Source organism: Pseudonaja textilis, chromosome 15 (genome assembly GCF_049901715.1).
Source record: "Pseudonaja textilis isolate UNSWEBS1 chromosome 15, rPseTex1.2, whole genome shotgun sequence".
Lineage (NCBI taxonomy): Eukaryota > Metazoa > Chordata > Lepidosauria > Squamata > Elapidae > Pseudonaja > Pseudonaja textilis.
Genome location: NC_142004.1, coordinates 12129363 through 12145886, shown reverse-complemented (window position 1 = coordinate 12145886; position 16524 = coordinate 12129363). Strand labels below are relative to the sequence as shown.

Genomic DNA, 16524 nt, shown 5'->3' with positions numbered 1-16524 from the left:
AACACTCGGGAAGATAGGCTTAAGTTACAGGAGGATCTTGACAGATTTGAACACTGGGCGCTATCTAACAAAATGAAATTCGTTGATGAAAAAAGGAAGGTTCTACATTTAGGCAAGAAAAACAATATGACCAGGTACAGTATATGTGGTACCTCACTCAGTAGTAGTAACTATGAGAGGGATCTCGGAGTCCTAGTGGACAACCACTTAACTATGAGCCAGCAAAGTGCTGCAGCTGCCAAAAAACCCAACACAGTTCTAGGCTGCATTAACAGAAGGATAGAATCAAGATCACGTGAAGTGTTAATACCACTTTATTGGTTTGTTTGTTTTTAACAAGAGGGAGAGAAAGAAATAGAACTAGAAATAGGGAGGGAGGGAAAGAGAAAAAAGGAAAGGAGAAGAAAAGCTTTCCAAGGCCTCTTTCTGACTCAGGAGGGAAAGTGGAAAATCCCACCGTGCTGATTCCTTCTAGATTTTCCGCTGCAGCTCCCCAAAGCTTCTGCTTTGTAATAAATTGCTCCCGTTGAAATCCGGGTGCCTGCCGAAGTAGCCCAGTCTTTGGCCAGATCTGATGTTGGGTTAAAGGATGTATGTGCTAGATTGCACATCCTTCAATCGACATACTCATGCCACGCTCACGTTAATTGATTTAAAATGAGTTCCATCCTTTTTTTTTTTTTTACAAATATCTTTATTTCATAAATATTAAAATACAAACTAAGAGAGGATAGAAATAACAGGACAGATTAAAAAGTAACAAAAAAAATCAAATAAATATAAAAGTTGTATAAAACTTTTTTCATATAAAGGCAAGAGTATAATACCACAACCTCTCTAGTTTAAGTGAAAATATTAAAATATTTAAATTATCTTAAAATACTAATAGTCAACACTCTTACGAAACATAATTTGGCAGTTAAATTAAGATCCATTGTCTGATGATGAAACTGCAGCATGTTATTTTATAACCTTAAAGAGAAAGTATAAACGCCTTAATCACCTGTTTTGGAAGTATTTCAAATTCAGAGGCAACTCTTGAATATCGTTTTCTTTAAGCTTTATAGGTATACAACTTCAGCAGAAGGAACATGTGCCCCCGTTGCACTTATGATGTGGAATTTTGCAGGAGCCAACGAACCTTTCGATTCCTTTGATGGAATAAGCGGAGGGTTAGAAAGGGTGCGTTGCTTTGTTGGGGCACAGCCACTGACCCCACTTCCGATTTTATTTCCAGTGAACAGACGCTTCTGTTTATATCCCCTTTGCCCATCGAGCTGCACAGCAGACCTAAAAAGAGAGGCGGGGGGGAAACAGCAGTCAATACAGGTACCGTAAGATAGAAATTTGACTGTGGATCCCACAGCCAAGGCAGCCCTAGGTTGCATCACCAGGGGGATTTAGGTTTTAAGATCATGTGAAGCGTTACTACTGCTTTACACTGCACTGGTGTGGCCACACTTGGAGAACTGCATCTAGTTTTGGTCATGATATAGAAAAATTGTGGAGGCCCTAAAAACAATGCAGGAAAGAGCATGATAACTAGGGAAATAGAGGATAAAACTTAGGATGAACAGTTGCCAGAACCAGGTATGTCTACTCTAACAAAGAGGAGGACTAGGGGACATGGTCGCTGTCTTCGAGAACTTGAGAGGCTATCACAAAGAAGAGGGGATTGATTTGATATGCTGTCATATCACTAGGGGTGTTATGATAGAAGTGTTCCAATATTTGAGAGGCTGCCACAAAGAAGGGGGAGTGTCAACCTATTGCCCAAAGACCCCAAAGGCTGGAGAAGAAGTAACAGATGAAATTTAAGAGAGAACCAACCTGGAACTAAAGATAAATTTCTTGACAGAACAATTCATTAGTGGAATGACTTGTCTCCAGAGGTTGAGGGTGGACACAAACTGGAGATTTTCAAGAAGAGACTGGACAACCATTTGTCCAGGATGGTATAAGGCAGGGGTGTCAAACTTGTGTCATCATGGTGTCATGTGACGTATTGGGACTTCCCCCCCCCTTTGCTAACCAAGCAGGGGTGGGGGCAGCACATGACACATCCAGGCCGGGGGCCATGAGTGTGGCACCCTTGGTGTAAGGTCACCTGCCAGGAGCACAGGGTTAGACTAAAACGGGTCTCCAACCTTGGCAGCTTTAAGACCCCCAATTCTGGGAGTTGAAGTCCACAAGTCTTAAAGTTGCCAAGGTTGGACTAGAGCTCCAAAGTCCCTTCCAGGCCTATGATTCTATGTCTATGACTCCCCAAAATGCTCAGCTCTTTCCTAATGACAATTTGGCCTCTTTGGAGATTCCTTCCACAGCCAATGATTCTGTGATTCCAAAGGCAGACTCCAAGCATGATAGCAGATACTGCAGAATAAAAGAATAAAAGTTGGAAGGGATCCGATGCCTTGCTCAGGCAGGAGATCTTATACCTTTTCCAACAAATAAGAACACTTTGGAAGTAGAGTCAGGGATGTTCCTTGGACTGTTCAAGAGGAAGCTGGATAGCCATCAGTCTGAGAGTGCCAACTGGACACCCAGGAAAACCTCATTCTGCCTTCGTGCTTCTCCCTCTAGGATTTCTTCTCCTTCCTTTCTCTTCTCTGAAAGGCCAGCATGTGGAGTCCCCTTGCCTTTCTCCGTGCTTCTTTCTCTTCTGCACCCCCCATTCCCTTTGAGAGACAAAGGCCTGTTTTTCTTCAGCTCCTTTGTCTGCAGAGCCTCCAAAACAGGCGCCTCCTCCATTCTCCTCCCACACCTGTGTCAAGGTTGCAGCTTTATTGGCACCCCTGCCCTGCTGACGCCGGGGAAAGTCTCCGAGGAAGGGGAGGAAAGTGGCGCAGGGGACCTGCCATTCTTCCAATTAGCCTGTTCTTCCATAAACCTGCAGGTGGCAAAATGCTACGGTGTCCATCGCAAGACAGTCATGGCTTGAGTCCTCCATCCAATCACAGCTATGCCCACTAAGTGGGAGGAATGTCCTTGCATAAGATGAACGATGATCATTACAAGCAGGCAGAATGGCAGAAAAACAGAGTCGAAAGGGACTTGGAGGCCATCTACTCCAACCCTCGGCTCAAGGAAGAGACCCCTATACCATTCTGGACAAATGCCTGTCCAGCCTCTTCTTAAAGACCCCCAGTGATGGAGCTCCCACAACTTCTGAAGGAAGCGGTTCCACTGATTAATTCTTCTCACTATTAAGAAGTTTCTTCTTAATTTCAGGTTGTTTCTCTCCTTGATTCGTTTCCATCCATTGCTTCTTGTTCTGCCTTCAGGTTCTTTGGAAAATAGATTGACTCCCTTCTCTTTGCGGCAGCCCCTCAAATATTAGAATACTGCTATAAGTTCTCGACTTATAACCATTTGTTTAGTGACTGCTCAAAAGTTATCACAGCAGTGAAAAAAATGACTTCCGGCCATTTTTTCACACTTCAAACCATGATCAGCATTTGGATGGTTGGCAACTGGGGGGAATTTATTGCGGTCATATTATCCTGGCGTCCTGTGATCACCCATTTAGAACCTTCCCAACTGGCTTCTGACAAGCAAAGTCAATGGGGAAAGCCAGATTCACTTAACAACTGCAGCTTCGTTTAACAACAGTGGCAAAAAAAGGTTGTAAAATGAGGCACTGTCTTAACTGCCTTGCTTAGCATCAGAAATTCTGAGCTCAGTTGTGGTCACAAATCTTGGACTATCTAAAGAGTGTCTTTAAGCTGATCTGGAGCCAAGGTTGCTGAAGGCCACAGATACAGTTCACATCTTTGGCAAGAAGGCAGAGAGACCAAAACTTGTCCCAGGCAGCCTTCTTCTCCCAGTGTCCCATCTTTTTCGTACCATCCCTCCCTTTCTGACTCTTACATTCGTAGATTTTAGGGTTATTGTATTTTCACTTCATGAAAGGATTCATAAGTATGCATCGTAGACTGCTATTTGTGGTTTTCTGCAACAGGGAAATAGCAGGTGGCTCCCAAATTCAGTTGCTGTTTCTATCAGGAGGTTTCAAACTCAAAAATATCTGCCATTCCAAAATCCATGCCTAAAAGTCACTGCCTAAGTTAGAGGTGTCCAACCTTAGCAACTTTAAGGCTTGTGGAGATCCACAAATGTTCGTGTTGCTAAGGTTGGACATTCCTGGCCTAACCTAATGTTGAATTCTCTCTTAAAACTTGTCTAGCGAACCCCAAGAATCAATACACTAGTAGGACACTACTCCGGAGCTCATGGCAACTAAGCATCTATACAATGTTGGCCACTCCCCTCCTCCCTGCACCAATCAGGACACAGCCTTGACCACACCCTCCACCCACAATTTACTTGCTACCCCATAAAAGTTTCCTGGTGGGCATTATGATTAGTGTGGGTGGGTGAGACTGCACATCTGGAGTTTGGCCACCAGCTTGCATTTATAAGAGTTTGGGGTGTCCCATGGTCACATGACCACATTTTACAACGTTTTTGTTGAAAACAGGCATTTATTCCTGGTGGTTTTGCTGAAAACAGGCATTTATTTCAGGTTTTCAACAAAAAGATCTATAGGGAACAATGGGTTTGTTTTATGAACATGGAGTTCCCTTTATGACCGCTACAAAAAAAGGTGGCAAAAATGGGTCTGCCCAATTCTATGTTGACCTGCTTTATAACCATTATGAATTACAAGGACTGATAGCAGTGTTCCAATATTTGAGGGGCTACCAGAAAGAAGAGGAGGTCAACTTATTTTCCAGAGCACAAGAAGGCAAGACAAGAAGCAACTAAGGAAAGAAGCAACCTAGAACACAGCAGAAATTTCCTGACACTGAGAATGATTAATCGGTGGAATGACCTGCCTTCAGAAGCTCCATCACTCGGGAAGAGACTGGACAGCCACTTGTCTGAAATGGTGTAGGGTCTCCTGCTTGAGCAGGGGGTTGGACTAGATGACCTCCAAGATCCCAACTCGTGTTATTCTTCAGCCTCTGTTAGGGACATAAGTCAAGGACTATCTTGTAAATAAAATAACTTTTATTGTTTTCTTTTTTAGTGGGTGGAGGGAGGCTTATCAGTAAAATATCACTTTAACCACTGCAGATTAAAGCCAAATGCCTCTAGCAACTGATTGTTGCACAATTCATTGATTAACAATAGTAATTGTAGCATTCATTCTGAACCTTTACAAAGCTATTGTATAGATCCTTAGTAAGGGAAACTAGATCAAAAGAAAAACACAATTATTGTGAAATTCCAGCCAATAATATTAGTTCACAAGTTAATGATCAACCAGGAAAACCAATATTTTGAACTAAAACAAATCAAACCTATCTTCTTACTAGCTTTCAAGGTGCCTTAGGTCTATGTAATGTGGTTGTTGTTGTTGTTGTTATATCTCTAGGTTGTTTTTGAGGACAGTAAGAGCACAATTGTGCAATTCCATTTGCCATGTTTTGTGACGGGGGGGAAAGTAGCTCCACCCTCTGTCCATTTTTCACAGACCTGGAATGGAGAGAACGTGATTTTTCTATGGCCCACGACAGAACTGGAACGAACCACGATCCAAGGTTCTGTTTCACCACCATCCCTCATGCTTGGGGATAAAGTTGTTCCTTTCCCTTTCCTACAAGAGGAAAGAGGGATGTTCCGATTGGAGTCTGGTTGCCAAAGAAGGAAACAGACCAGTGAGGTCTGTGAAGCAGCCTTCAGTTCAAGGGAGAAGGTCCCATGCCCAGGACACCAAGAAAGTCACAGCAAGCAGGCAGCAGAGTACGGGACATACTCCCCCTCAATGCCTGTCCTGCAAAGGGGCCATCCAGGCTGGAGGTGGCCCTCCGTTAGCCTAGAGGAGAGGGAGAAGGAGGTTGGAGGGCCCATCTGAGATCCCAATCTCCCATGGAGCTTCTTCGGTGAGGTCCCTCAAGCTCTCGCCTCGATTGGAACCTCTTCTCCCCCACAAATGCCAGAGGCTGTGGGGTCCTTGTCCGTCCCTGGCCCTTCTCTCTCTCCATAAGCCTTCCTCCTCTCTCTTCCTCTCCCCCATTTTCGCTCTCCCTCCCTCCCTCCCTCCCTCCTAACGCACTTTGTGAACTGCTGTCGCAATGCCGAAGTCCAAAGTTCAGCTACTTGCCTAAGCACACAGATAAATATGAACCTTGGAGAATTTGCATTGCTCCAATGTAAACAGAGAGGCGAGGGTCCCTTTATCAGGACTGGCTCGGGACAGTGGTGGGGGCACTGAGGCAGCTTTTCCTTTCCTTTTTTTTTTTTCCTTTTTTGTCTCGGGGAAATTGGGACTGGGGGTGCACCAGAAGAAGACCTGCGGCCATTTCTACTCCACTGACAGCTGGACGGCCGGCTTCGGAAGCATGATGTAGCCCCCCCAAAGCAGCTCGGGGGCAAAAGGTTCGGTGGACGCGCAGGTTCCAGGCGAGGAAGGCCGTCGGGACCATGGTCTCCAAACTGACGCATCTTCAGGTGGAGCTGCTGGGAGCCCTGCTGGAATCGGGGCTTAGCAAGGAGACCCTGATCAAGGCTCTGGCGGAGTCCGAACTGCGCCACCACAGGGAGAGCCAGCAGCTCGGGGCGGCCCTCCAAGTGGAGAAGGGGGAGCCTTGCGGCGAGATCCCGCATCTTCCCAATGGAATGGGGGAGCCCAGGATGTCGGAGGAAGAGACCTCGGATGAGGGGGAAGATTTCACTCCTCCAATCATGAAGGAACTGGAAAACCTGAGCCCAGAAGAAGCTGCTCACCAGAAAGCCGTGGTGGAGAGATTATTACAGTAAGAGCCCCTCTTGCCTCTCGTCTTCTTCTCCTCCTCGCCCTTCTCTCTCCCTTCGTCCGTGGCTCTTGTCTTCTTCCTCCTTCACTTGGGGACCCCTTCCCCCCCGCATAGGATCCCTCTGAAGGCTGGGGAGGATGGAAGGTGCAGTCCAACGCGAAGGGAGAGGGGCCTGGTGAGAGAAAGATGACCCCAGGAGTAGTTTAGGGATCCCAACTAACCTAAACTTCAGAGGTTTATCCCAAGGCTGACCATGAGATCCAACTTCTACCGCTCCATGAAATCCTGAAAGAGGGTGGAGGGGCAATGGACATTTCAGGCACATCTGGGGCGTGGGGGGGAATCCTTTCTCAGTAAAAGCAGAAAACAACCTTCCACATTCTGTTCTTTTGGGGTGGGGGCATTTCAAATATTGCTCGGAGCAAACTGCATGCAGGAACCCCGTAGAACCCAACAGGGAGCAAGCTGTTTATGAAGAGCTGCGAAGAGCTGTGTTGATGGCAGAAGCACCTTTCACCTGTACTAATTGTAACCCACAGCACACGATGAAGCGAGTTGCACAAACACACAACTTACAAAGCGAGTTACTCTACAACTAACCAGCTTAAAAACAGGTAGCTGAATTTTGGGAGGGGGGAATAATTCCGTAGGATTAATTCAAGCCTTTGTATGAGGACCCTCTTTTCTTGGGCAACGTGTTTTGGGGGACACATTTTGCTGCCTGACATTAGCACTGTGACTGCTCCCCACATCCCCAGTCATGACTCCAGACAGTTTCTGTACGGGATAGAAACCCCGCCACCCTAATGCCTCTTCCCCACCTTATATTGCTTTCATTCTCCTGGATCAATGCAGGGGCTGTTTCCTGACACTGTTTTACGCTGGTTTTTTATTCTTTTCTAAAGGGCTGATTCAGGCCCTTGCTAAAGTGTGGGTCGTAGGTCTGTCTGGACAAAAACTGGGGAGTCTCACGCTAGGCATGTTATGAAAGGCTCCCCTGGAAAACGCGAAGCCCACAGGAGCCCCTGAGGGTCTGTTGGGAGCAGCCCTCTCTTTCCACACAGGGCAGGGGATGATGGGTGCAAAGGCAGACGCCCCTCTTCCAGAAGGAAGGGAAGAGAGAGAGTGCGGGAGTCCAGAAGCCCTTCTGCCCTAGAGACTGAGGGAGCTCCCCTCCCTGGCAAAGGACAAGCGTGCCCTAGATGGGATCCTTACCTGTGGCGCAAAGCAGATGAGCTCTGGGCTTCTTCCTCCTCTTCCTCTGTGGCAGCTAGGGAGACCTTCCCCACTCGTCACCTCCCTTCACTAATTCCCCTCCTGGGCTTCAGCTTCCAGGCTACCTGCCCTTCAGGTGACCCCTTCTTCTCGTCCCCCAAGTCGCCCTGACTCTGCCTGCAGATCTAGGGTCAGCTTGGTTCCCAACGTTTCAGGACTGGACTGGTTACTAATTATCCAGTGGCTTTATTATTTCTCTTTTGTCTTATACATTTATAAACGAAAAGGCTCAGATAAGCCTTTTGATCATTAACTTCTGATGATTTATCAGGTGTCTCTTCTTAGAGGAAAGCACCCAAGCCGGAGAACACCTGTCCTGCAAAGGGTCCTGGGAAAGCAGCAGGGTAGAAGGGGAGGGGAGTGGGGGGGGTTTTCTCTGGCCGGGTCAGCACTAGGCCAGGTGTTAATATATAGAATACTTATTCCATTCTCAGGAGCCGATGTATTTTAAAACATGACCTGTAGCTAGCTTTTGAATTCCTCACACCTTACAAAATTGATTACGAGTGGTCCTTGACTTACAACCATTTGTTCAAAGTTACAACAGCACTGAAAAAGTGACTTATGATCATTTTTCACACTTACAACCATTGCAGCATCTGTGACCAAAATTGACGTGATCAAAATTTGGCCACTTGGCAACCAACTCGGATTTACGATGGTTGCAGAGTCCCTGGGTCACGTGATCCCCCTTTGCGACCTTCTGACAAGTGAAGTCAGGTTCACTTAACAACCACAGTGCTAACTTAACCACTGCAGTGATTCACTTAACAGCCGTGGCAAGAAAGGTTGTAAAAGGAGGCAAAACTCATTTAGCGACTGTCTCAGCAACAAAAATTTTGGGTTCCACGTACCATAGTATTATGTGCTTCTTTTATATATTTTTACTACTGTTATCCAAGTACTCTATGCCATACACAAAATAAAAAAGATAGATAGATAGATAGATAGATAGATAGATAGATAGATAGATAGATAGATAGATATTATAGGTGTAGAGAGAGATGATAGATAGGTAGGTAGATAGTTAGAAGATACATAGAAGATAGATATGATAGATATAGAGAGAGATAGATAGATAGATAGATAGATAGATAGATAGATAGATAGATAGATAGACAGACAGACAGACAGACAGACAGATAGATAGATAGATATAGTAGATACATAGAAGATAGATATGATAGGTGTAGAGAGAGAGACAGAGAAGATAGATAGATATGATAGATAGATAGATAGATAGATAGATAGATAGATAGATAGATAGATAGATAGATAGATATTATAGGTGTAGAGAGAGATGATAGATAAGTAGGTAGGTAGATAGTTAGAAGATAACTAGAAGATAGATATGATAACTATAGAGAGAGATATGAGATAGATAGATAGATAGATAGATAGATAGATAGATAGATAGATAGATAGATATAGTAGATACATAGAAGATAGATATGATAGGTGTAGAGAGAGAGACAAAGAAGATAGATAGATATGATAGATAGATAGATAGATAGATAGATAGATAGATAGATAGATGATAGATTGATAGATAGGTAGATAGCTAGATGATAGATAAATATGATAAGTGTAGAGAGAGAGATGATAGGTAGGTAGGTAGAAGATAGAGATAGATAGATAGATAGATAGATAGATAGATAGATAGATAGATAGATAGATGATAGATGATAGATAGATAGATAGATAGAGAGAGAGAGAGAGAGATGATGATGATGATAGATAGATAGATAGATAGATAGATAGATAGATAGATAGATAGATAGATAGATAGATAGATAGATGGATAGACAGATAGATTGATAGATAGCTAGATAGCTAGATGATAGATAGATAAATATGATAAGTGTAGAGAAAGAGATGATAGGTAGGTAGGTAGAAGATATAGATAGATAGATAGATAGATAGATAGATAGATAGATAGATAGATGAGAGATAGAAGAGAGAGAGAGAGAGAGAGAGAGAGAGATGATGATGATGATAGATGGATAGATAGATGATAGATAGATAGATAGATAGATAGATAGATAGATAGATATTATAGGTGTAGAGAGAGATGATAGATAAGTAGGTAGGTAGATAGTTAGAAGATAACTAGAAGATAGATATGATAACTATAGAGAGAGATATGAGATAGATAGATAGATAGATAGATAGATAGATAGATAGATAGATAGATAGATAGTAGATACATAGAAGATAGATATGATAGGTGTAGAGAGAGAGACAAAGAAGATAGATAGATATGATAGATAGATAGATAGATAGATAGATAGATAGATAGATAGATAGATAGATGATAGATTGATAGATAGGTAGATAGCTAGATGATAGATAAATATGATAAGTGTAGAGAGAGAGATGATAGGTAGGTAGGTAGAAGATAGAGATAGATAGATAGATAGATAGATAGATAGATAGATAGATAGATAGATAGATGATAGATGATAGATAGATAGATAGATAGATGATAGATTGATAGATAGGTAGATAGCTAGATGATAGATAAATATGATAAGTGTAGAGAGAGAGATGATAGGTAGGTAGGTAGAAGATAGAGATAGATAGATAGATAGATAGATAGATAGATAGATAGATAGATAGATGATAGATGATAGATAGATAGATAGATAGATAGAGAGAGAGAGAGAGAGATGATGATGGTAGATAGATAGATAGATAGATAGATAGATAGATAGATAGATAGATGGATAGACAGATAGATTGATAGATAGCTAGATAGCTAGATGATAGATAGATAAATATGATAAGTGTAGAGAAAGAGATGATAGGTAGGTAGGTAGAAGATATAGATAGATAGATAGATAGATAGATAGATAGATAGATAGATAGATAGATGAGAGATAGAAGAGAGAGAGAGAGAGAGAGAGAGAGAGAGAGATGATGATGATGATAGATGGATAGATAGATGATAGATAGATAGATAGATAGATAGATAGATAGATAGATAGATAGATAGATAGATAGATATTATAGGTGTAGAGAGAGATGATAGATAAGTAGGTAGGTAGATAGTTAGAAGATAACTAGAAGATAGATATGATAACTATAGAGAGAGATATGAGATAGATAGATAGATAGATAGATAGATAGATAGATAGATAGATAGATAGATAGATATAGTAGATACATAGAAGATAGATATGATAGGTGTAGAGAGAGAGACAAAGAAGATAGATAGATATGATAGATAGATAGATAGATAGATAGATAGATAGATAGATAGATAGATAGATGATAGATTGATAGATAGGTAGATAGCTAGATGATAGATAAATATGATAAGTGTAGAGAGAGAGATGATAGGTAGGTAGGTAGAAGATAGAGATAGATAGATAGATAGATAGATAGATAGATAGATAGATAGATAGATAGATAGATAGATAGATAGATAGATAGATAGATAGATAGATAGATAGATAGATAGATAGATGATAGAGAGAGAGAGAGAGATGATGATGGTAGATAGATAGATAGATAGATAGACAGATAGATTGATAGATAGCTAGATAGCTAGATGATAGATAGATAAATATGATAAGTGTAGAGAAAGAGATGATAGGTAGGTAGGTAGAAGATATAGATAGATAGATAGATAGATAGATAGATGAGAGATAGATGAGAGAGAGAGAGAGATATATATATATGATGATGATGATAGATGGATAGATAGATGATAGATAGATAGATAGATAGATAGATAGATAGATAGATAGATAGCATTAAGTGGGGGTTCACCTGAACTGGGTGCCCAGGGCTGAAGGAGAGCATTCTGGCCAGTTTTGCAGGAATATGCCCCAACGACAACCATATTGTCCCTCTGATGTGGTGCTATTTCAGAATTCAAAACACCTCACATAAATGTACGGAATTAGTTCATCTAGGATTTAGCTGAGTTATCATAAAGCCATACCAGGTGGTTCTCTGGATTTATGAGACAAACCCCAGTGACTGACCTCATCGGGTTTTCCCATCATCACGTCAGACCCATGGTAACTTGGGGGCACGGAGTGCAGCAGCCAACCTCAGGGACCCACCTTCAAAGCTGGGGACCATCTTCTCCAACTGCGGAGAACATGGAGGTCCTCCACAGCCCCCTCCAGGCCACAGCAACCTCCTGTCTCCCTCCTTTTCTTGCTTTCGGAAGAAGCTCCAGAATTATGACACCCGAGAAGTTCTGGATGGGCCACCTAGAATATAGGTCAGAAAGTGTCTGGAAACACCTTTTAAATCAGTGTTTCTCAACCATGGCAACCTTAAGTGTGCGGGCTTCAACTCAAAGAATTCCCCAGCCAGCTACGCCATGACTGAGAACCCTGATTTTAGAGTAAGGTTTTTTGTTAGGAGGCACAATATGCCTCGTTGGAAAGCCGATGAGCCTTAAAAGGCGTTATTTGGGGCTACCAGAGGCTAGGAGGACTCTTTTCCTACAACCTCTTCAAGGGAGCATGGATGCCCTCTGTCCTTCCGGGAAACTCCCCGCCAGACTGTGGTTCTTCTACTTCTTCCCTAGGGAAAGCATTTCCTTATCATAAACAATCTGGTCACTTAGTTACAAGAAAAACCACCTTTTTCTTCACATTTTTTCTCCTTTGGGATATCTGTTATAGTTTTCCCACAGTCCAAATCCTGTGTTTTAGTCTCGGGTAGAGGATTTGGGAGGAATTAGCCAAGAACATGAAACTGTAACTGAATTCACATGTAAACCATAAACTACATCCAGGTTTGTTTAAAGAATCACCTGGATTACCAGGGTTATTCCTCATATTAAATTAAATATTAAATGTGGGATAGAGAGCTAGTGACTTGAGGGTCATGGGAGCCCTTCAGTTAAGTTCTTCAGCCCCCAGAGCCCTTAAGAAAATTCAGCATCAACCAAACAATCTGTTTTCAACGGATCCTACAGCTGGAAGGGACATTAGTGGTCATTTAGTCCAGGAATTCCCAAGCTTGGCAACTTTAAGACTTGTGGACTTCAATTCCCAGAATTCCTCAGGCATAACACTTGTGGACTTCAGTTCTCAGAACTGAGGAATTTTGGGAATTGAAATCGACAAATCTTAAAAGTTCCCAAGGTTGAATTTAGTCCAACCCCTCACTGGGCTTGAAAACCTCCAGTGAACAGAATACTTCTTCAGTGCCCCATCAAGAGAGAAGCCCAGTATTAGGAAATAGTTTTTCAACCTGAATCTATTTTTCCAAAGTTTCAGACCTCTGGGCAACAGAGAATAACACAAATTTGAAGACGGCTATCCCATCTCCCATCAGTCGTCTCTTTTGCAGACCCTTTAAATGTGTGAATGTGGCTTCCAGGACAAGATCAAAGGAGCCCACAATAGGAACCAGCTCCAAGACTCATGATGAGGATCTCCACTGATTAACTGCTTGATTAATCAGTGGAACAACTTGCCTCCAGAAGCTGTAAATGCTCCAACACTGGAAGTTTTTAAGAAAGAGATTGGATAAAGATTTGTCTGAAATGGTATAGGGCTTCCTGCCTAAGCAGGGGGTTGGACTAGAAGACCTCCAAGGTCCCTTCCAACTCTGTTATTCTATTCTATTCTATTCTAATCTGTAACACACCAGATCCACAGGGTGCAGTCAGAAAAGTCAAGATGGCAGCCACAATGGAGTCCCTGAAGCTCTGCTGGGTTTTATAGGCAGCAGCATAAGAACAATTTCTATCATGCTATCCTGGCCATCATCTTTGCTTCTTTGACTACACCCTGTGGATCCCCCTGTATCCTGCCAAATCCGGCCATTTTGACCCCACATCACCATTTTGCATTTGGCTCACGCTCTGGTCTGGCCAGTATTCTGCATCCACCCCTCCTAGAGATAACAGCAACAACGGGGCCCTGGTGGTGCAACACCCAAAGCATTAATAGACTTGACATCCGTCCTTTTGCAAAACACGGTTCTATTTCTTGGCAATGCATCGCTGGCACTTAGGTCCTTGGTTGAGAACAGAATCACTGGAGTCAAACCCCTCCCCCCCCATTGATAACATACTCATTTGTATGTCTAGAACATCATACAATAAAATCGGATCAACACTGCAAGGCTGAAATTGACCTTTTCCACTCTCTTATCGGCGATTGAAAGTGTGGAATACCAGGAGTCTGATGCAAATGTAGTATAAGGGCTCTGGTGAGCTAAAAAGGAGGGGGGGGCTTTTTAATGTGTATTTAAGAGCCCCTTTACAAAGATCTTCAGAGGAGGGGTGTCCAACCTTGGCAACTTGAAGACTTTGGGCTTCATCTCCCAGAATTCCCCAGCCAGCATGCTGGAAAGTTGAAGTCTACAAATCTTCAAGGTGCCAAGGTTGGGCACCCTTGTTTTAGGGCAGCTGGTTGCACCGGTTTTCATTAATTTGCACGTTGATGCAACTGACCATAGTAATCATACTCTTTCTTGGTGCCTGTTCTCTGTGTAAAGGAACTGAAAGAAGAACGTTTCCCTTGCTTCTCTCCTTTTCCCAGACCATCTCAGTGTAGCTTTTATGGCTGCAAATGATTTCTTGCAGGAAGATTTTTTCCACTTCTTTGGAAAGTGAGGGTCCACGTTCCCTGGTGCTTTTCTACCCAGGAACCAAGACAAGCCCTAATTCTGTTCACTTTCCTTGACTAGCAAGAGGGTTCCAGCCACTTTGGGGAGTGGGGGTACACCTTGACCTAACTGGCATGGAGAGGGATGGAAGAAGAGCACCCCGACCTAGCAGGAAAGACACCATTGCAGCCAACAGAAGCTGCACCCCAAAAGTCTGTCCACCCCTTTGCCTCTGGTGGCATGACAGATCTGCCTTCCAGGGCCGTTTCTGGACCACATCCAGGCCTTTTTACTGCCTTCTGGGAACACATTGTGCTCTTTATCTTGTAAGAGAGGAAAGAGTAAACATGGACTCCTGTTAATTTATCCAGCTTGTGGAAGCACTTCGGACTTTGGCCTTAGGAAAAATACTGATGACTGCAAAGGCGCAGAAGGTGAGCTGGCCCTTGCACAGCCAAACAGAAACTCTTTCAGCCCCTCCCCGAGAGAGCCAGCTGAAAGCCAGTCCTGGATGAGAATCCCAAAGGTGTTTTTCCAAAAGGAAGCCGGACTCTCTTGGGGTTCACTTCCTTGAAAACGCTTCGCTCCTCATCCAAGAAGCTTCTTCGATTCTCATCTAGATTTTTGGATGAGAACTGAAACTCTTTCAAGGGGGAAAAAAAGTCCGCTTGTGTTTTGGAAAAGCACTCAGGGAAACCATGACCTAGAAGATGATCGCGAATCTCCATAGACACCCCCAGGTCTAGGGGTGCAGGTGTGCTGGCAAAGGGGTAACACGTCTCCTTCTCATGAGTTTGGTTCTTTCCGTGGAAGTCCTGGACAAGATCTGCGCTCCTCCAGAACTTCCACTGACAGCTTGCCTGCCTTAACCATCAGATTCAATAACACCAAAGTGTTGGGGGCGCGGAGCACCCAGGAGGGACCCCCGCCAAATCGCTAAACTGGGGGCGGGGGCAGTAGCCACGCCTGGGAGGGTTCCCAGAGTTTGAAAAGGGCCTGATGGGCAGGAGGGGGCGAGAGCCTGGGCTGAGCCTCGTCCTTCGTTGTGGAGGCTGCTACTTCCTGAAGGAAAATCCCAGGCAAGATTTCTGTTAAATAGAGAGGAAAGCGGGAAGAGCGGATGGGAAATGGAATCCCATTCTAAAAACAAGGAAACCCATTTAGGCAACTAGCACCACGTTCTGTGAAAGGGAAGTAGGCCCCGGGACCCTTCCTCACATTTTCCTTGCGGACATTGGGGCCCTTGTCTGAAAATTGCAACACCTCTGGTGTTGCCTCAGACAGCGCAGAATCCAGCCTCAGCCAGCCAGGGCCAAATCCATCAAGGAGAATAAAACACATCATTGCACACACAAGTCTTACCTTTCTTCCTGCCCGTCTCCAACTCCAACTGCATTCCAGAAAATCCGGGGTGAGGTACGGTCCCAGGTCAAAGGACAGCAGGGATGGCCGCATCCTTGGCATGCGTGGCGATCTGGCATCCCGCTTGGTCCTCGGCAAGGAGTCTCCGGGAATCCAAGGTCCCGGTTGACCTGGGCTAAACTGGGGCCGCCCCAGACTGGCTTGGCTCAGCACCGAGGGAGGCCGGACAGGGGGGACATCTGGACGTGGAGGAGAATGGAAAGGAGAGAAGGAGGTTTCGGCAGGACCGGTGTTGATGGGAGGAACATGGAGTCGTCCCCCACCCTGAAAGTTGAATTCCCTGTTCTGAGGATTGGGCTTTCTTTTAATGCGAACAACTTGATATTTACTTTCCATTTAAATTTGAGATGCTGCTATAAATTATCAACCAGGCTCTTGTTCCCTTTGAGTTGATAACTAACTACCTGGGTTACTTATTGTTCAGGTAACAAAAGGGAGGTGAGGAAGCCCTTCAGGAATAACCTCAGGACTGGGCAAGAGA

The 16524-nt window shown here is 43.9% G+C and overlaps 1 protein-coding gene and 1 long non-coding RNA gene across 4 annotated transcripts in view; one reads left to right on the top strand and one right to left on the bottom strand.

Moving 5' to 3' along the window:
* Positions 1 to 1038: 1038 nt before the first annotated feature.
* LOC113447060 (uncharacterized) lies at positions 1039 to 16330 on the bottom strand. Of its 3 annotated transcripts, XR_015739645.1 has the most exons (4): positions 7977 to 8200; positions 6733 to 6933; positions 4839 to 4967; positions 1039 to 1290 (listed from the first exon to the last, which is right to left on the bottom strand). It is a non-coding gene; the product is annotated as an uncharacterized LOC113447060 (long non-coding RNA). The 3 variants fall into 3 exon arrangements; XR_015739644.1 differs by lacking the exon at positions 4839 to 4967 and having other exon boundaries at positions 7977 to 8195; XR_015739643.1 differs by lacking the exons at positions 4839 to 4967; positions 6733 to 6933; positions 7977 to 8200 and adding an exon at positions 15984 to 16330.
* HNF1A (HNF1 homeobox A) overlaps positions 6088 to 16524 on the top strand; it is a 30338-nt gene continuing 19901 nt past the window's right edge. Inside the window, exon 1 of the mRNA XM_026717048.2 lies at positions 6088 to 6761. Coding sequence (XP_026572833.1) covers positions 6430 to 6761 — 332 coding nt within the window. The 5' untranslated portion in view covers positions 6088 to 6429. The remainder of the gene's footprint in view (positions 6762 to 16524) is intronic.